The sequence below is a fragment of the Chionomys nivalis genome, chromosome 2, assembly GCF_950005125.1.
Source record: "Chionomys nivalis chromosome 2, mChiNiv1.1, whole genome shotgun sequence".
In the NCBI taxonomy this organism is placed as follows: domain Eukaryota; kingdom Metazoa; phylum Chordata; class Mammalia; order Rodentia; family Cricetidae; genus Chionomys; species Chionomys nivalis.
In genome coordinates this window covers 103,477,298-103,497,242 of record NC_080087.1, presented here as the reverse complement: position 1 = coordinate 103,497,242, position 19,945 = coordinate 103,477,298, and the positions used below count along the sequence as shown (strand labels likewise).

Sequence of the window (19,945 nt, the reverse complement as noted above, 5' to 3'; positions counted from 1 at the left end):
TCAGAGACCAGGAGTCAGAAACAGGGAGCTGTCATTGTACAGTGGCTTCCACTGTGACACAGGGGTGGGAGATGCTATCTAAAAATCTGTCCACCTAACGAGCCATGGGGAGCCTGTACAAGAGGCGTGGTGCAGGGGAGGCGTGAAGCTGAGTTTAGAATATGCAGGGCAGAGAGGCAGAAGTGGGATGGTGGTGGGATTTTTCAGGGACAATCATGGGCCCTGATGCTCACACAGAGGCTCCAGGAGTCACATGATCACAACAGGATGGGGGACAGTCTTGGGCGGGGCCAGAAGAGGCCAGGGCTAGGCCAGGCAGGGGCCCAGCAGGCCGGCGGATGGAAAGGTGTTTCTGAGGAGTTCTGACAGGACTTGGGGGCTCCTGGGAGAGGCAAGGGCAGGGGGGTATGTGGATTGAGGATGGAGGGGGGTCAGCCAGAACCCAGGTGGGGCCTGTGGGGACAAAGCGGCCTCACAGCTTCTGGGCTGTGTGCCAAGGTTGGCAGGCAGGGCAGCTGGCCTGGTGTGGTGAGGAGAGGGGCTCTCCCTCCCCAAGCACACCCCAAGGGGCCGGCCAAGAGCCCGGGAGAGGAAGAGAGCATGACTGAACATGACGGGCTGTTTATATTGGCCCCAAAGAGAACGGGCTCCTTCCAACAGATTTCAAAGCCGAGGCCTGGTCAGCGACCACATGGAGAAGCAAAGTGTAATTTCAAAACTGGGGGCAGAAAGAGGAGGATCGAGGGGAGGGGGGCTCTTTGTTCTGGTCAGATGAAGGATATGAATCTCACAGCAAAGTCAAGTTTTCAGTAAGGAAGCCCCCCAGAAAGTGATAAGGAGTGACAGGAGTCTGAAAAGGTGGGGGGATGGAGTGGAAAAGAGAAATGACTGCAGAAGGGTATGCGGGGGGTCAGGTTGGTTCAGAATTCCCCCACTTCCAACTGCAGGAACTTGTATGTTCTCACAGACCTTCTTGGGGTTCACACACATGTAAATATGTACACAGACATGGAAGTCTACATGTTGATAACTTCCCATTTGCATGCACATATGTGCACATCTCGTGCAACCTAAGACAGCACACATATATGAACACAGATACGCGCTGGTATGTGCACACTAAGCAATGTGCATAGGCACACCTAAGGCATTCACAGACACTTGCAGGGCTCGGATATGAAAGCACAGACATTGAGAAGCATATACATGTGCGTATAGATGAAGAGCAAACACACATGCATACTTAGAAGCACACCCATCTTACATGTGTAAACATACATCTATATGCATGCACACATATCCTTTGGGTGTGCACAAAGCGCACACGAATACCCTTACTCATGCATGAATGCATGAATGCACACACAGGCTACCCCGCTGTCACCTCTCCCCTGCTTGCCTTGCTGCCCTCCTCCCTGCAGAGCTCTGGAGTTGCCTCCCTGCAGGAAATTTCAAAAGAGACTGTTTATACAACTTCTAGTAAAGAAATAATTATTATAATCACATTAAGCGATTTGGCTGTAAAATTCCTGCAAAAGGGATGGATGTCCTCAAGAGGCGGTGGATGGGGGTGCTGGACAGCGGGGGGAGGAGGTGTCCTGGCAGCAGGGGGGCCCTTCCCCCATTTGTTTTGCTTATTTTCATCTCCCCTACTCCGGGAAATGAGTGCAGCTCCTTTTATGATGGACAGGCCCTCTCCCTGGTCCTTGACCTTCTGGGTGGATTCTGCTGAGCTCAGCGGAAAATGCTCTGCACGGTTGTGGCTCCCACATGTGGGGGGTGGGTGGGGAGCAGTGGGGAGGCCCTGGCCCTTCCCAAAAACAGAACAACAATAACAGCGGGCGTACTCTGGAGCCGGGCCGGCCGGGGGCCTGGACAATGTCCCGTGAAAACAGCTCGCAGAGAGGGGTTTGCTTTTGGCAAACCAGCAACTCAACATCACTGAGTTCTTGTGGCTTCCTCTCTCAACATGTCCCTGCTGGCTTCCTCCACCTCCTCCCCAGGGACACTTGAGAGCCAGGATGGAGCCTTCTCTGAGGCTTCTGGTCAGACTTGTAGGTTGGGACTGGGAGGCCTCAGCAAGTCCCTATCCCATAGCCTGGGAGTTAAGAGTGGACTGGCCCTTTTCTGGACCCATCCATATAGAACCTGGGTGCTTTATGCCCCAGGGCAGGAAACCAGGATTTAGTATCCCTGCAATGTGAAGGCCCTACCCTCAATTCCGGAATGATGGGGTCACCCTCTGGGCCATGGGCCAGCCAGCAGGAGATGGAAACTTACACTGTGACCCCTTGCCTTCCCTGGGTCAGTTCACAGAGGTACTAAGTGACCTCCATTATGTTTAAGGGTATCCATGCCCCTGCCTTGGAGACTCCTGTGATGCTTATCGCCTCCTGCTTCAGCAATGGAGCAGCCTGGCCTGAGAAGCCCTGAGTCTGCTAGAAAATTCGAAGAGCGCAGGTGCCTGAGCTCCCCCCCCCCGTCTCCCTCACTATTAAGAGGCTGGAGAGGATGGTTGACCTCACGACTATGTGGTTGCTGGTGCTAAGCACCCGACTGCTGACCCACACTACCTATATAGGTATCAAAAGGGAGGAGCAAGCCCCAGGTTAGCAGGTAAAAAGAGCTATCGGTAGTCAAAGCTATGTGTAAACAAAACTATGCCCCAGGAAGGCCCTGCTGAACCCCAATCCACATCTCAGCATTCTACAGAGTGAACATAGCATGGAGCCAGCTCCAGGAACAGTCAAGGCGAACGCTATCTGGGCCTTGTACCCCGGGGATCTGCTTTCTCTCGCAAGTGCTGGGTGACTCGGGGGTATCCAGCTAGAGTAAGAATCCTGTACCCTCTCTGGTCCCTGGAGCAGCTGCCTGTGCACCCATGGGTGCCCAAACTGGTCACTAGAGCACATTTCTCCCATAGGCAGAGGGGCTACAGGCCCAGCTAAACATGGCCCATGAACGGCTGTCTGAACTGCGCCAAGAGCTTCAGGACAGTGAAGCTAGTCGTGAGGAGCTCCGCAGGGAGGCCTTGGAGGCCCGCCGGGCACTGGATGACGAGGCTCAGGAAAAGAATGTGCTGCAGCACTCCAACACCAAGCTGCGGGCCACCATCCACAGGGCTGAGCAAGAGAAGGCCAGGTACGGACAGGGTATGACGGGTACCCTATAGAGTAGTTATGAGAAGAGCCTACAGCCCTGCTATTCAGCCAGGCCGTAGTGAGAGAGCGCAGGGCAGGGGTAGCCTGTGAGCTGGGTCAGAAAGACAGTGAAAGCAACCTTCAGGTACCCAGATTAAAATGCCTACAAATGCTAGTCTATTCGGGGAGGCTAAGGACCAAGCCAACCTGTTCCTGTCATCAAGGAGTTCCCGTCCAGCAGACTTAACAGGTGAGGGAACTGGAGTCCTTATGAGTGGCTCAGGAGGCTGGGCCAGACAAGGGGTCTTTGGGAGGTTGATAGAGAGGTAAAAGAGGGTGGAGCTAAAGAGGAGCTGAGAAGTGAAAGTGAACAGGGGTGCACTTCTTGGTACTAAGACTTGGATAGACTCTGAGTCAAGGGTAACGGGAGCCCTCCAGAGGTCAGGTCTTAGGGCAGAGAATAGGGAACAAAGAATAGCATCATCTCCCTGGGGAGGGTCTGTCTGATGAGCTCACAAAGAATAGCATCTCCCTGGGGAGGGTCTGTCTGATGAGCTCTGGGCCCAGTGTCCAGCCAGCCTGTGGCCTGCTTAGTTTAAAGCGGTCCAAGGAGGAGCAGGAGCAAAGGCTGCTGGTGCTTCAGGAGGCCCAAGCAGCAGCTCAGAAGGACGCCTGCGAGCTGAGGACCAAGCTGCAGGAGTTGGAACAGGCACAGGCGGATACCCACCGGAAGCTCCAGGAGCACCACAGACAGGTGAGGGGACCTCCACCCAGCCAGGCTGCCCCAGGTCCTCCTCCCCTGTCCCTGTCTTATAGCCATAGAGTGACACTGGCCAGAGCTACTCCCCTAGGAAGAGCTATAACCAACACACAGCTGCTTCCCACCCTCCTCAGTCAGCACCCCCAAAGAGGAGCCCCGCGTGTATGTCTGCAGAGTAGGAGAGGTTAGATCCCAAGCCCTCTGACCTGAACTGAGGCCCCTCGAATGTGGGCAGCTCCTAAACGGAGACCATGTGACAAGAGGCAGGGGCTATGGGGGCTGCTGGGTTCCTGACCCCTCAGAACCGCCCCTACATCCTAGACAAGGACACTGGAAGCTGAGAACCTGAGGAAGAGGAAGGAGGTAAATGAGCTGCGGGCCCAAGTCTCTCAGGATGCACAGCAGCGACGGAAGAACCTGCAGGAGGTCCTGGAGCTGCAGAGGCAGGTAGCTGAGGCCCAGGCTGCCCGTGACGGTGCCCAGAAGGAGGTAGGAAGGCTTTTTGCCCCTCTTAGGGGGACCACCGAGCTCTGGTACAAACAGGAACTGAGACAAGGTCCATGGGAACACCTGTGGGGGAGGCAGGAGGCAATGAGAGGGATTGGTGGAAAGAAGCCTGATGTCCATTTCTGTCTCCATCCACTGTCCCCGTGATGACCATGTGCAGCAAGGGGCGGGCAAAACGGGATCTGAGGGCAAGGGGTTTGGTTAAGCTGTAACCCATTTATTTCCCCAGATTTGTTTTACAAAAGAGCCGAGTCTTGCCCAGGTGCTAGGCAGAGTCCTGGGCAGGAGCCAGGTAGGGAGGCCTCAGGACACAGAGTTAATGCCTAGACCTTACCTGCCCACATCACACATGCCCAACCCTTGCACACACACCCCTGCACCCTGGACTGACAGGCCCTAGGCCAGCTCCCAAGACACTGTCTAACCATAGCCCAGGACTGTAGTTCAGTGTACTAAAGGTACTGCATGCCTCCAGGGACAGAGGGGCCTTTCTGAGCCCAGCAGTCCCCAGCTTCCGTACTCTAACTGCATGCCTGGCCATCGTGAACACCAGTCATGCCTAGAATGTGGGGGCTTAGCTCCCAAGCTCAGGCGACCCAGAATGACCTCAGCCCCACACCTCCTTCTGTGAATAGGGCCATTGTTAGGATGCAGTCACCCAGAAAGGGACATGAGGCCAGGTTCCCCTTGCTGGCTCAGGGGAAGGGGCAAGCTGCCTTTCTGTCTTCCCCATGCCTGTGCATTCCCAGCTCGTGCACGCATGAGTATGTGGAGCACAGGTATCGTCCCATGGCAAGAGACATAACAAAGCATGCTTTGGTCACGACTGGGCCCTGAAGTGGCCCGTGAAGAAGAGTGGCTGAGGTGGGTCCCTAGCAGGAGAGGGCAGCCAGTCTGTGGCCCTAGCTAGCTGCAGTTTTGCAGACAGCTGCCAGCAGAACTCTCTGCTGCTGACGGATACACCATGATGCTGAGGTGGTAGTCCTAACCTGGCTTGGGTTACCCACCTGCTAAACACTAGGAGACAGAGCTAGGGCACCTTCCAGCTAAAACCTGTCTTGAAATGATGCTTCAAGAGGTATGCAGAACAGCATTTTCCTCCTGGCCTGGCTGAGCCACTGATTCAACCAGCATAGATGCTGGAATTCTACATTTGAGTCCCAATGTCCTTCCTACAGGTTCTAGGGCTACAGCAGAAGCTGGCCGAAGTTGAGGCAGCAGGGGAGGCCCGAGCAAAGCAACTGGAGGGACATCTCTGTGAGAGCCAGAGGGCTGAGCAGACCCTGCGGGGCGAGCTGCGCAAACTCACCAGGAGGCTACGACAGGCCAGCAGCCAGGTTGACAGCCTCCAGGGCAGCCTGGACAATGCCTGTAGCCGGGTTCACATCCTGGAGCAGGAGCTGGCCCAGACTGAGGGTGCCAGGCACAATGCAGAGGCCCAGCTGGGCCGACTGTGCTCCACACTCCGCAGTAGCCTAGGGCTCTGGAGCCAAAGCCACGTGGCCTCTCCCGAGAGGTCCCATTCTCCCACAACAGGTCAGTGATTTCGGCTCTCTTCTGTTCCCAACCTGGGTACCCCAACCTCTCCTTAGGCCTCACAACCCACATAATAATGAGGCCAGACCAGTCCCAACAATTTTAGGAGTCTGTGCTTACCATAGCTTTGCTCCCAGCTCCTACAGGCAGGATATCTGTGTCTGTTCCCACCCACATTCCCCGGGTTCTCACCTCCTGCAGGCAGCTCCCAGACTCGCCCTGGACGGCAAAGGGACAGTCCCCCTACTAGATCCTACTCTCCATCCCGATGGCCCTCACCTGTACCTGGAGACCCCGACTCACATATCATAGATGTGGCCTCTGTCAGGGATGCCCTGAGGGACTTGGTGCAAAAGCTTCAAGAAGTCCAGCAGGAGCGGGTAAAAGGGATTCGGGTCTTCCACACCCATATGGTCATATACTCCCAGGGACTCTGGGAGGCAGGGGGGAGTTTAATCACTCACTGAAGACCACTGTCTATGTGTCTATCCATTTATGGGCCTGCTGAGACCTGGGAAACACTCTGTGGTCAGTTTTTAGACTACCCTGTGGTGACAAACACCAGGAATGCCAGCACCTCTCATATCCAACTGCCTCACATGGCACAGGTCACTCTGTTCTTCAGGGTAGGCAGCAGAAGGTGCCCTGGAGCTCACATTGCTGAAGCTTCTAGAGTCTGAGGACACACTGCATTACACACCTGGCCAGGACACCTGAGTGTTCCCCCACGGTCTCTCACATGGAGGCATTCTCCCCTCCTAGGAACCAATGCCCCTGGTGCCAGGACTCCATCAGGGACACAGTGGCTGTCCCCTTATGACTTCCTTGGTAACAGATGAGCTTGGGACAGACCATAATCACAGAGACCACAGGGCTTGTCTACCTTTTCTCTGTGGGCTCCCCCTTCCCACAATGCTAGATCTGGGGGCAAGTTTCTCAGCTCTAATCCTTAGCCTATTGTTCCAGCCTTCTATGGCCACCCCTGGAAGCTCCCCCACTTTATATCCATGCCCCCAAATCTAGGCTCCTCAGGCTCTACCCAAAGCCAGCCTTTATGCCTTCCAAAGCTAGTGTGTAAACTCAGCCATCCACCATAGCTGGCTTCCCTACAGCTTATGGTCCCACGACTCTGCCCCATATGTTATGGGCTAGATCAGAAGATGCCTGCCTGGCCACACAGCTCACTAGTAAATATTTTGCCCCCTCCCTCTTGCCTGCCAGAACTCACCCTGCTGAGTTCTTTCTTTCTGCCTAGGACAACTCTTGCATCCAGGTGGCCAGTTTGAACAGCCGCTTGAGAGAGGCAGAGAGCGAGCTCATCCACCTACAGAGCCGTGTGGAGCAGCTACAGAGGGACCTAGCAGATGCAGCGGAAGGTGGATCTCTCCTTCCTATGAGGGGGCCCTTCCATGGCCCTTCCTTAGCCACTTTTGGTGTCTGGTCTCAGGAGGGCTCTGGGGTAGGCCGGGGACTGTACCCAGTCCCCAGGATGACTCAATGCCACCTTTCTCAGTAATGACTTCCTATTAGAGGGGTGGACTGCAGAGACTTCTGGGACCTGCTGAACCTAACCATATCCCCCACCCCCCACCTCAAGCCAGCTGCAACTGTGCCCTCCTCTACATGGCACCCTCCCTTCCAGAAAGTCACATGATTCCTCTTGTCAGCTCCTCAGAGAGGCCCCTTTGCTGGGACTCCCCCTACTATTTTAAACTTACTGCCCCCATTAAAAAGGCGGTATGTGGTATGTGGGGGGTGGCAGCCCAGAGCCCAAGAAAGAAGAAGGAAGGATGATGGGAAGAATGATGGGAAGCAAGACAGATACAGGGAGCAGTGACCCAAGGTCAGACGATCAGGCTCTGGGACCACTCCTAGCACCCCAGCTGAGAAGGGGAACCTCTCCCATCCCTGCACACAGGTGACCCTTGCCTCAACTCACTGAGCCTACTTGTGGTCTTTGAGCTGGGGAGGGGCAGTATCAAGTGGAAGTTACCCCATAGATCTGCAAGCTTGGGAGCCTCAAGCCACACTGCTTTGCCCCCAGGTCAACGCAGGGCAGAGAGTGCACTGCACGGTGCCCAGGCAACTCAGGTCCTGCAGAAGGAGGCACTCCAGAGGCTGGAAGCAGAGCATCTGGCAAGGACACGAGCTGCAAGCCAGGAGAGGCGGAGGATGCAGGTAAGATTCCTGGGACATTGCTACAGACAAACTAGATGGGCATCAGAATGTGGGTCTTGGGCCCATCCCCAGCGCAGTTATCTTTGAGGTGGTCCTAGACCTTATCGTACAGATTGGCAAAACTGAGGTCTTCTGGTGGGGGCAGAGCTGGCAAGGGGCAGAGCTAGGACTGGATTCCTGCCTTACAGGTCCACCCAGGCGGGCACGAGGAGGTCCTGCTTAATTCTGAGATCCTCATGGGGCCCTTGGCTGTTGCTCCTGGCCTGCTTTTTATTCTGCATCACTCAGACACAGAAGGGTTTGCGTGGGACTTAAGTACATTTTCCTATACTGGGTACTGTGCTATGGGTAGCTACTGGAGTTTCCATTTTAGTTGAGGACATGGGGCCTAGAAACCCTAGAGAGGGAGCAGTCAAGCCATAGATCAGGACCTGGCTCTGGCCTCCCTCCACCCGCTCAGTCAAGGGATTCTACCCATGGACTACAGGTGAAGGAATGCAGAAAATGTTGGGCTTCCCCTGGTCAGGGGCGGGACTCCAGAGCTCAGCTGAGGCCTTCCCAAATGTTCCAGGCAGGCCCAGATGTGTAGGAAGAACACACCCAGCTGGAAGGCCTCCACCAAGTATCGGGAAAACGGGATCCCCTGGGCCGATTGCCAGAAGGATAAAGTTGGCAACCATGGGTGGGAACGGGGGAACGCAGGAAAAACTTGCAGGTCACTTGTCCCCAAGTATCCCTTCAAGGAGGGAGCGGCAAGTGAATAATAGCCTCTCGACATCATGGGTTCACAGGCTTCTAAGTTTCAACCGAAGAAGCAACTACTAGACCAGACTGGTCACCAGCCTCACTCCCTCTCTCCACACGAGGATCACAGGGGAGTCTAGCCACCCTCAGGGGACTTCTGCACAGAGCAGTCTAGGTGGGCAGGGGCCTCCCTCAGCCTATAAGGAGGGAGACAGAAGGCAGAAGAGAGAGCCTCTCCTGCCTCCAGGAGCAGCTTCCTCATCTGCCCAGGAGGTTTCAGAAAGACCCCTCTAGGCACAGCTGCTGTGCAGTGTGTGTGTGTGTGTGTGTGTGTGTGTGTGTGTGTGTGTGTGTGGAGCATGTTCCTCCTAATGTAGTATCCCCACATCGATGGATGGGGACAATGGCCTTGGTTGCAGTTAAATGGCTTAGATAGGCAGTGACAGGATTGGTGTACTCGGGAGATGAGGGATCAGAGAAGTCAGGGTTGGTTGGCCTGCTGGGCTAGGTCAGTTTTATTTTACATGTATGTTCACTTGTGTGTGTTTTCTCCAAGCAGAGCTGAAAATAGCTTATCACTTTTGGGTTATTCATTTGGAAGGGGGCTTTCTTTTTTTTTTTTTTTTTTTTTTTTGGTTTTTCGAGACAGGGTTTCTCTGTGGCTTTGGAGCCTGTCCTGGAACTAGCTCTTGTAGACCAGGCTGGTCTCGAACTCACAGAGATCCGCCTGCCTCTGCCTCCCGAGTGCTGGGATTAAAGGCGTGCGCCACCACCGCCCGGCTTGAAGGGGGCTTTCTAAACCATTACAAAGTTACAAAGACTGATATTCTGCCAATGTGATGTCTCTTCTGAATTCCCCAGGCCTTTCTAAACCATTACAAAGTTACAAAGACTGATATTCTGCCAATGTGATGTCTCTTCTGAATTCCCCAGGCCAAGAGAAGGGTGTTGATGTCTACTGTGACTTTTTTGTCACTTTTTAAAAAGGCTTAATTTTATTATTTATTTAATGCATAATGAGTGTTTGTCTGCATGTGTATCTGCACACGGGAAGAGGGCATCGGATCCCATAGGACTACAGTTGCAGATGGTTGTGAGCTTCCACGTGGGTGCTGGGACTTGAACCCAGGGGCTCTATAAGAGCAGCTACTGATTCTTAACTGCTGAGCCACCTCTCCAGCTCCTCCTTTTGTCACTATCAGCTGCTTCTGTGGATCTTCAGCACAGACTCAATGGCATGCCCCTCCTAAGGCAGTGTCCCACACCAGTGTACGGAGGAGAACGGCCTTGGTTCCAGTTAAATGCTGTGTCCTCAGTCCTACCTGACCAAGGCTGACGGGACCCCCATTGCACTATCTGCCCAGCTAAGCTTCCACATTTTTGCCCTTTATGTTCATTCCCAGCTATTTCTATCAATCCTTGCCTTTTCAGGGCATTTACCCCCCTGACAAGAGTCCCGTGATGAGACACGGCTTTTCCTCAGAGTGCATCCGTGCTCACTTCTCTGAGCTTTCTTCTTACCCACAAAAGGAAGTTCATTCTTTGTTTTCCCATCTTCTTCCAGCCTCAGTTCTCAGGTGTTTCTCTAGGGTTGTCTCAAGGGTGATCATCGCTGGTTGTGCTAGGGGGTCCTCCCACTGCCAGGCAATGTCTTGTGAATCTTTGGCTCCTTATACTCCTTCTGCCTGTGTCTTGGTACCGAGGATCTGTCTGTCTGTTCTTGGACCTCCTCTAGAGTAACCTTGGGGAGGCTGCTTGTCACCACATCCCACACTTGTGTTTTGAACTCCCACATCCTTTTCTGCTGCAGACACAGGCTTTCTAGCCACTACAGCCTGCGCTTGGCCAACAGCTTCCCGGGTCTTTGCAGCTCGTGACCATGAGCTCATGATATAAATTCCCTCGTGCAGGAAGCCCATTCCCTGAGACAGCACTGGCACAGAGGGCCTCTCCAGGGGAGAGCTGGCAGAATCCCCACCAAAGGCCCTGGAGAAGGCCCTCCAGGCTTGCTAGGGCAGGTCCAGCTCCTTGCAATTCTAAGACTGAGGTTCTGGGCCTGGGCCAAGTACCACTTAGCTTCCAGGGCTCGGGATCCCAACCATGGCCCCTCTTGGGTTGACTCACAGAAGAGTAGTGTGAGCTAGGCAACTCAGGATGGTTTCTGCTCCTCTTCTGATCCTAGCTCAAAGCTCCTGTGTGACAGGATGGAGCTGAGCAGCAAGCTAACCCATCCACAGATGTGTAGACTTCACACCCCCTACCTAACGCCTTGCTAGGCGACCTCATAGATCTCAGCACGGCAGGGTGATGCAAGGGTCCCTCGGAACCTGACTGGTATGTGGTTACACCCGGTTCCCCTGGGAGGGAGCTGCTTTCTCTTAGACTTCAGGTTCCTTGTTGTTCTCTGAGTAGCATCTCAGGTGTGTTATAAAGATGTGACTGACACTTTGCTGATTCTTTTCTTCGGGCTCTCTCCAAGGTAGAAGCCAGAAGGCTCACTTGTCTTTAAAATTTAAATACGTTGCCAAATCTGGGTGTGGTGGCGAATCTAGCACTCCAGAGGCAGAGGCAGAAGGATTGCCACAAGTTCAAAGTCAACTTGCTTCATATGACAAAAAAGCTCCAAGCCAGGCAGGGCTGTGTGAATTACCAAAATGTTGGCTTGCCACAGCCCCTCTTATCTCCTTTACCTGTCTGCTGTGAGCCTTGTCCACCAGGAGAGCTGAATCCACTGCCTTCTGCTCACATCCTTCCCACTTCAGAAACATCTCAGTCAGGACTATAACCCCAGCCACTCCAGATGCTGATGCAGGAAAATTGAAAGTTCAAGGGCGTTGAACTAAAACATTGAGGGAGTTCAAGGACAGCATGGGCAACATGGTAAAATCCTGAGTGCAGGAAAATGGCTGAGGATATGGCTCAGTAGTAGAGCCTTTGCCTAGCGTATACAAGGTCCTAGGCTCAATCTCCAGTACAAGAATAGAGCAAACAACAAACAAAACCCTTTTCTTTATCACTCTCTTCTCAGTGCTTCGTCCTAAACTCAGGTCTCCTGATCCTGGGTCCTAAGTTAGACTCCTGGCCCCTGACCCCCCACTTCTCCTTCCTATCACCATTCCCCCAAATCCAGAACTTGGGTCATCAGTCTTCCCTGTATCCTGGGTTGTGACTGGCATTTTTCTGCTCGTTGGAACTCTGGCTCCTGCCCTACCTCACCTTAAAAACAATACTCACTTTAGTTAGAGGGCCTCAAACCTAACCCCTCTGAAGATCACTCTTCCAGATTTTGTTTTTAACTTTGCATATCTGTGAAGAGCGGACCTCTGCTATTGTTGGAAATCAGAGTGGGGGCAGAACCAGTGGGAACTCAGTGACTTTATCCTGACATCGTAGGCTGAAGGGAAAGGCAGAGAAAGGTTCCAGCGTCCCCCTTGGTGAAGGAAACCCTGATGGCCTGCATCAGAGTAGTGCCTCCTTCCAAAGACCCTCCGTCCTGGGAACAAAGAGACAAAGGCCTGCTTTCCCAGGAACACTGTTATAGAGGTGCCCTCTGCTTCAAGCTTGCCAGGGTGGGGTCCTGAGGGAGACAGGGGACCACCTCATTCACATGAGCCAGGTTACCTGGGATTGGGAGATCTCCCTTGGGGCCTCCCACCCTCAAGATGCAGGGGGCAGCTCTGTGTCTTTCTGTTCTCCCCTGTCCATAATCACCTCTCGATTCAATGAAGCAGTCACTTTGCTTTTATAGCAGAACCTGTCAACATTATGCCATCTTTTTCCCATAACCCTAGAAAAGTACCATTTGTTCCTGGCCAGCTGGAGACCTGGGGACATGGCTACCCTTATGGCTTCCTCGTGCCACCCCCTTTGCCACAGCTGGGTAGTTGCCGGCCCCCACAGGGCTGGCCTAGTGCCCTCCTGGTTCTGCCAAACCTAGGGCATATTCCGAAGCAAGCCCTGAATTTTCTACAGCTTCTTTCACTTTCATGGGCTGATTCCCCCCTGCTCCCCCCACCACCACTTGGTTCACATAAGCCAATGTGTTTGTCAAGAAAAAGTTAATTAAAAACATATTTTTCTAATTAAATGGAGGCTGTGCTATGCAAACAGTACAACTCTTGTTTGAGAGCAACTCCTTCCCGTTGCCAGGGCTACTCCAGGACCAGCAGAACAACAGGGCACACAGGGCTGCTCTGAGAATCTAGACGAACAACAAGGCACACATGGCTATCCTGGGACCCAAGAGAAAAAATGGGACACAAAGGTTATTCAGGGAACCCAGTCGAATGACAGACACAGAGGACTGTCCTAGGGACCCAGCAGAATGACAGGACACATAGGACTACCCCCAGGGAGCCATGTATGTCCAGCCATGTATGTCCAGCCATGTCCGCAGCATGAGGACACGCATCCACCCAACACCAGGACACAGGCATCTGGACAGGATTTCGGGCAGAGGAACCAAGAATTGCCCCCCCCCCCCCCATGCACATTCCTCATGCCCCAGTGGAGAGGCCACTGATGTTCTCTGTGGCACCAGGTCACAGCCCCATAGTCCCAGCAGCGCCTGGAGAGTCCTTGGACTCCTGCCCAGGCCTCCCCTGTGGCAAGCACACCCTGAACAACTCCACTAGCATTACACAGCCCACTGTGCTCGCTTGCTCTCTCGCTCTCTCTCTCTCCTGCCAGCATACGGAAGCCTCAGGACCAAGCCCCGGGTTCCAGTCCAGAGCCACCTGGCCTGCCTTGGAGGTGCACGTTTGCCGGGGCTTACACCGCAGACATGAGGCCACGGTTGCTGTCAAATGTTCACAGCTGTAATCCTTTAATGATGTCACATTTGTTTGGATTTATCTGTGCTAATAATATTTCATGCTATAAAAAGAATTGTTGCACTTCCTGCCCTTGTCTATCAATGGAGGGATAGAGAAACTGCACAGGAATCAGCTTTTCAAGACAGGGTACCTACTCCACCCTACACACTCATCTCCATTCCGGGCCAGTCTTTGTCTCTGCCACTTTTGAGGCGTGTCATTTGGGAGTTAGGCATGCCAACAACCTGTATATACATCTCCCTCAGCCTCAGATGGCTTACACACAGGTGCAAATATGTTACATGAATGCCTGCATGTGCACAATGGTTTTCTGGGTGGAGGGGTGTCTGGACCCATACACCCTGCTGTCCCTAACCATTGCATTGCTAGTCTGTTATTCTTAATTTGCCTTACTCAAAGTCTGTCTTTTCAAATAATCAACTTTTATCTCTTCTCTCATTTGTATCTCATCTATGCATTTCAACTCTTATCTCAAATAATATTCTATGATATTGGGGGGGTCTTTTTTTTTTTTTGCTGTTTTCTACTTTGTGAATGTGGAATGCATGACTGGTTAGTGTTTGAGCTTCTTCAGTTTCCCCTAGCTGTGATTTGGTGTGTGCCCCGCAGTAGTTTCTGTTTGTTTGTCTGGTTGGTAGGTATTATTTTTTTCAGAGTCACGTAGTCCAGGCTAGCCTCAGAACCTAACTAAGGGTGACTTTGAACTTCTAATTTTCCTGCCTCCATCTCCCTAGTACTTCCTTTACAGGAAGACATTATCGTGCCTGGTTTGTGTGGTGCTAGGGATCAAACGCAGGACTTCACACATGCTAGGCACGCACTCTACGAGCTGAGCTGGGCCTCCCTTGTGCACTTGCTCCCTAGAGGGGTTGGGCTCTGGTGCAGCAGAAGATGGCTTGTTTGAATCAGTTTCATGTGTGTCTTTATGTCTATGTGGGCTTGATGGCTGTTTGTTGGCTCAGTGCTTTTGGTTTAGTTTTGTCTGTTTACAAGGTAGATGATATCTGAGATATGCTAACAAAATTTTGGAGAAGAATATTAAAACCATGGTGGCCAGCGTGATGGGATAGGGGTGTGTCTGTGACCTCAGCACTGAGGAGGGGGCAGGTGGAGCCCTGGAGCACACTAACCAATCAGCTTAGTGGGATAAAGGAGCTCTAGGTTCAGTAAGATGCCCTGTCTCAAAAATTGAGGAGGAGCTGGAAAAATGGCTTGGGGGTTAAAAGCACTTGCTTCCTTTGCAGAGAACCCGAGTATATATACGATTCACAGCACCCACACTTTAGTTCTAGGGAATCCAATCAAACAAAGCTAATTTCTGGCCTTCTCAGGCACCAGACATGTGTGCAGTACACACACATGTACATACAAGCAAATACTCTCACACATAAAACAAAAATAAATTTAAAAAAAAACTAAGGTGGAGAATAGTCATGGACAATGTATAACATCCTTCTAGCTTCCCCATGTATAGGGATAAGCACCTACACACATGTACACAAGCCTTATGAACACATACATACATGCCCCTCAACTCCCCATCAGTTGGGGCCCAAGGAACAGGTTTAGGGTACTTGATAGCCTGTTCTGTTCTTTTTTAAAAAAAAGATTTATTTATTATATGTACAGTGTTCTTCCTGCATGTATGCCTGCATGCCAGAAGAGGGCCCCAGATCTCATTCTAGGTTGTCATGAGCCACCATATGGTTGCTGGGAACCAAACTCAGTACCTCTGAGCCATCTCTCCAGCCCCTGTTCTGTCCTTCCTAATGAAGCCAAAGGACATCTAAAGAGTCCTCCATCCCTCTGCTGTTGCACCGTCCATTGACCAGTTAAAGCACAGCACATTATCTCAACCATGTCCTTGGCTCTCCAGCAGACACCATGACTTTCAGGTTCTTCTCTCTCTCTCTCTCTCTCTCTCTCTCTCTCTCTCTCTCTCTCTCTCTCTCTCTCTCTCTCTCTCTTCTTAGGAGCAAGTAGACACCCTGCGCCAGGCCCTGGAAGAGAGCAGCAGGCACAGTCAGAGCCTTACAGAGAAGGGGAGGCACCTGGAGCCCCCGAAGCAGGTAAGGGACCCCAGGAGGAGGGACCCCAGGAGGAAAGGGTCTATCTGTCACCAGGAGGCAATAAACCTGCTCACTGTGGCAAGATGCTGCATCTGAATACCTAAAAAGTTCTTCAGTATAAAAGGAGGCCTAGGGGCGGTGGTGGCCCACGCCTTTAATCCCAGCACTCCGGAAGCAGAGGCAGGTGTATCTTTATGTGTTAGAGGCCAGCCTGGTCTACAAGAGCAAGTGCCAGGACAGGCTCCAAAGCTACAAGGAGAAACCCTGTCTCGAAAAACCACACACAAAAAAAATACTTTACATTCAAAGGGAGCGGCATTATTAGGAGATGTGACCTAATTGTTGGAGTCCGTGTGGTCTCGGTGGAGGAAGTGTGTCACTGTGGAGGCTGGCTTTGAGGTCTCATATATGTTCAAGCAATGCCCAGTGAGTCAGATCACTTCCCGTTGCCTGTGGGATCAAGATGTAAGACCCCTCAGGGCATTCTTCAGCACCATGTCTGTCCACATGCCACCTTGCTTCCCACCTAGAAAATAATGGACTAAACTTCTGAATTGTAAGCAAGCCACCACAATGAAATGTTTTCAAAAAAAAAAAAAAAAAAAAAAAAAAAAAAAAAAAAAAAAAAAAGAAGCCTAGGAAGATGCCAGAGGCCAGGCAAGTGTGAAGTCGTGCAGTGACCAAGAAACATCCAATTCCCAGATGACAGGCAGGAAACCTGGTTGGAAGGACACCACAGGGAGGGAGAGGTTTGACTTCCTTGCTCTACAGTAGGCACCTCCAGAGGGAGCAGGTTTAGGGGAAAACAATAAACTGAGCCCAAGACCCTCCTCAGACAGACTGCCTGGCTCCAAGAGGCCAAGGATCCCCATCCCTGGCCCACGCACATGCAGCTTCTCTTCACCCAGGTGCTCCTGCAGAGTCGCAGGGAACGGGAAGCTGCAACGACCCAGCGGGCAGAGAGGCGAGCCCTACGGGAGCAAACCACTTCCCTGCGCACCGAGCGGGCCCGCCTACAGGGGGAGCTCGCGGCGCTGCGCACACGCCTCATACAGGTATTGGTTTTGAGGCGGAAAAGATTCCTAGAGATGGAGGGAAGGGCTGCAAGAAGCGGGGGAAGATCCACGGATGGTCATAGAGCGGATGCTGGGAAAAAGAAAGATTGGTCCAGCAGGCTTCAGTGTCTGCATTTGGCCTGGCAATGGTGCCAAGTTCAGAGCCGGCCCTAAAGCTTCAGAGCACCTTGTAGAGACCTCTGGTGGTGGCAATGCACCCATCTTGATTGTCTTTGAGGGAGGTGAAACACCCTACATTGAGGATGTCATGCGCTGCATCGGTTCTGCAAACCTCTCTCCATATCCATAGTCGTGTCCCCCCCCCCCCACACACACACATTTCTCATGGAGAGTACCACTGAGCTCGCGTAGAGCAGAGCAGACAGGCAGGCCATGAAACCGGGGCAGTGTTGATGCTGTGTAGGGCTAGGGATGGTCATTGCTCAGCCCAAGTCAGGGTACAAGATAAAATTTGTGCAGCAAGGTGTCCACTGTGCTACAAAGAAGAAGGAAGCAGCAGGACATGGCCACCCGGCCCATTCAAGCTAGCTTAGCAGAGCACCGGGCTAGACTGTGATCACAGAGCTCTGATGCCCTCTCCAAGACAGAAAAGGCCCAGAGAGTCAGGAGGAGATGGCATGTGGAAGACTGGAGGGGAGGACAGAATCTCTCAGGCTGGCCAAGTAGCATCAGCAACTTGATTACTCGAGGATTTTGGGGTCTCCATTTGCAAAACAGTGGAGCAGGAATGTTTTGAGTTGAGACATTGAGGGCCTCAGGCATGGGTTCCAAGGTAGGCTGCCCCTCTCAAGGCCTCTTGACTCGCCCTCCACCTCAGCCTGCCCAGGGCACAGGAGTCAGAGGCCAGGGTAGTTACAAAAGCCACCAACCAGCTTGTCCGTAAAAGGCCACCTGTCCTCCCACAAAGGGAAGGTGGTGTCAGCAGGAGAGAGTCACCTGAGTCTTCCTGTAGTTGCTGGAAGGAAGGATGAGCTATTCCCAGCCTGAGCCTGGGTGGGGAGAAGGATCGTGCCTTCCCAGAGGTTGCTAGGGCAAGGGGAGGTGGCACTGCCTAGGGGTAACAGAGCAAGCTATGGGCACAATGCCAGCATTGGGTCCTTGGGGCCTGAGAGGGGGAGGGCAGGAACAGCTAATTAGTTCCAGGAGGTCAGCTGTGAGGGGCCCACAAACCCATAAACCCTTTATTGGTGTCTCAGGAGGGGAAACCCGGATGTGGGCATTATTTATTTTGGATTTCACTTTTCTCTTCTCTTTATAACATGCATTTCTAGCAGTGTAGCTAGATTTTTTTTTTAAAGAAACAGGGTTCCCTTTTCAGTGGAGAGAACTCTTTGTTTTTCTCAGTGCTGAAGAGGAAAGTTTTTATTTTTTTTTTTTAGTGCTCAGACCCTGACCTTATAACCTTGCCCGTGCAAACAGCTCACTATATCCCAAGGTCCCTGAGAGTTTCGCGTGGGCTCCAGGCCCCAGATGACAAAAGTGGGTTTTTCTAGCACTGGAAAGGGTGCTGCATGGCACGGAACATGACCCCAGCAGGCCAGCAGCAGGCGGGTACAGCAGTGACCACAGAGGCAGACTGGCTCTGATCCTGCCTTGGTGATGGCCGGCCTGGTGAGACTATAAAGCCAGGATCCACTAAGTTTCCAAGAGCACCGTGCAGCCACTCCAGGCTCCTGGTGTGAGTAGGTAGGCTTCTGCTGATCTCAAAGGAGAGGATTCTCCATCAGCTCTGTCTTCCTGAGGTCCCAGCTGCAGGGTTAAAGGGTCCCTGACCTCCACATGGAAAATGATTATGTCTCACAGCTAACCTCCAGGCTACTCCTCCTAGCCAGTATCCACCCTGCTGGGGGTGAGTGACTAAGAGGGCTCTGTCCCAGGATGGATGGCAGAGAGAGCTTTGCCACTTTGACACAGGCTTGTTGGCACTGTGACAATGACCATAGTCAGATCCATGGCTTTGGCTGTGCAGTTAGCAGGTCCTGTGCATTGCAAAAGGGCATAGGGGCATGTAGGGTTCAAGAAGCCTGAGGAAGAGGTAGAGACATAGGTCTTCAAATGCCACATCCCTTACCAAGGATTACTACAGGAACTTCTGCTGGTCCAAAACAGGACAGATACTTGCCCCTTCTCCTTAACTCCTGCTGTGGCTGCAGATGCCAATAGACCTGGACAGGGAGTAGTACTGTTGCCAGCCTCACCGGGAAACTTGGACTCCATCGCAGAAGCGCCCTTTACTCTCCAGAGGGAAGTCTGACCTAATATTGCACCTCTTCCAGAAAGACCCTAAATTCCACCACAGTTCTGCCTCCCTCTCCCTGCAGGCAGAGCAGGAGACCCTGAGGAAGGAGGAGGACACAGCAATGCTGGGGGCCAAGAAGGAGCTGCTGCTCCAGTCTCTGAGCAGCCTACAGCAGGAAGTAGACGGGGCCCTGCGGCAGAGCCAGCAGCTGCAGGTGAGCTGAGTCAATGGTGTTCTATGGTATGTAAGCTTGGGGGGGTAAACCTGGGGCAGGTTCAAATGGTGCGGCCCTCAAGGGGGGGCCCACATGTATCTCATGCCTGTGAATGTCACCTGTGTATACAGGCACGTGTACAGAAAAGGCAGCTAGACAGGTCACGTGACGAGTGCCAAGCTGAGACTGAGACAACAGTGAAATCCACCAGAGATCCTTCAGAACTCCAGACAGGACTTGGTCAGCACTAGGGACAGTCTTTTAGGAATGGGGGAACCGGTGAGGCCCTTTGTGAGCCAGGCTGAATGGCACAAGAAACAGAATGGAGGATCAAGCTTGCTTGGAGGATAGAGCCATATATGTCTTCTAAGCCCAGGGCCTGATACCAACCTGTGCTCCTTTGAGGGTTCAGTCTCCCCTTCCACCATGGGACACCCCCTATTCCAGAGAGGATGAATAATCATCAAAATTCAGTGACCTCCAAGAGAACCTGGGATGCTGTTCACACAGATATAAGGCCCACTCCTGGGGCCTGTGGCTTGGGCTCCAGCCCAGCAAAACCCATAGCAGGTGGCCTGGACTCAAAACCTGTGGGCTGAATATGTATGCCAGCTCCAGGTCTGTTGCTGGTTCTGGGCCAGGGCCAG

The 19,945-nt window shown here is 52.7% G+C and overlaps 1 protein-coding gene across 1 annotated transcript in view; it reads left to right on the top strand.

Moving 5' to 3' along the window:
• Nucleotides 1–19,945, top strand: part of Crocc2 (ciliary rootlet coiled-coil, rootletin family member 2) — a 61,055-nt gene that overhangs the window by 39,248 nt on the left and 1,862 nt on the right. The window contains exons 22-31 of the mRNA XM_057762817.1: nucleotides 2,924–3,141; nucleotides 3,735–3,894; nucleotides 4,222–4,389; nucleotides 5,586–5,943; nucleotides 6,145–6,323; nucleotides 7,199–7,319; nucleotides 7,988–8,121; nucleotides 15,674–15,769; nucleotides 16,678–16,824; nucleotides 19,167–19,298. Of these exons, the coding sequence (XP_057618800.1) occupies nucleotides 2,924–3,141; nucleotides 3,735–3,894; nucleotides 4,222–4,389; nucleotides 5,586–5,943; nucleotides 6,145–6,323; nucleotides 7,199–7,319; nucleotides 7,988–8,121; nucleotides 15,674–15,769; nucleotides 16,678–16,824; nucleotides 19,167–19,298 (1,713 nt within the window). The remainder of the gene's footprint in view (nucleotides 1–2,923; nucleotides 3,142–3,734; nucleotides 3,895–4,221; nucleotides 4,390–5,585; nucleotides 5,944–6,144; nucleotides 6,324–7,198; nucleotides 7,320–7,987; nucleotides 8,122–15,673; nucleotides 15,770–16,677; nucleotides 16,825–19,166; nucleotides 19,299–19,945) is intronic.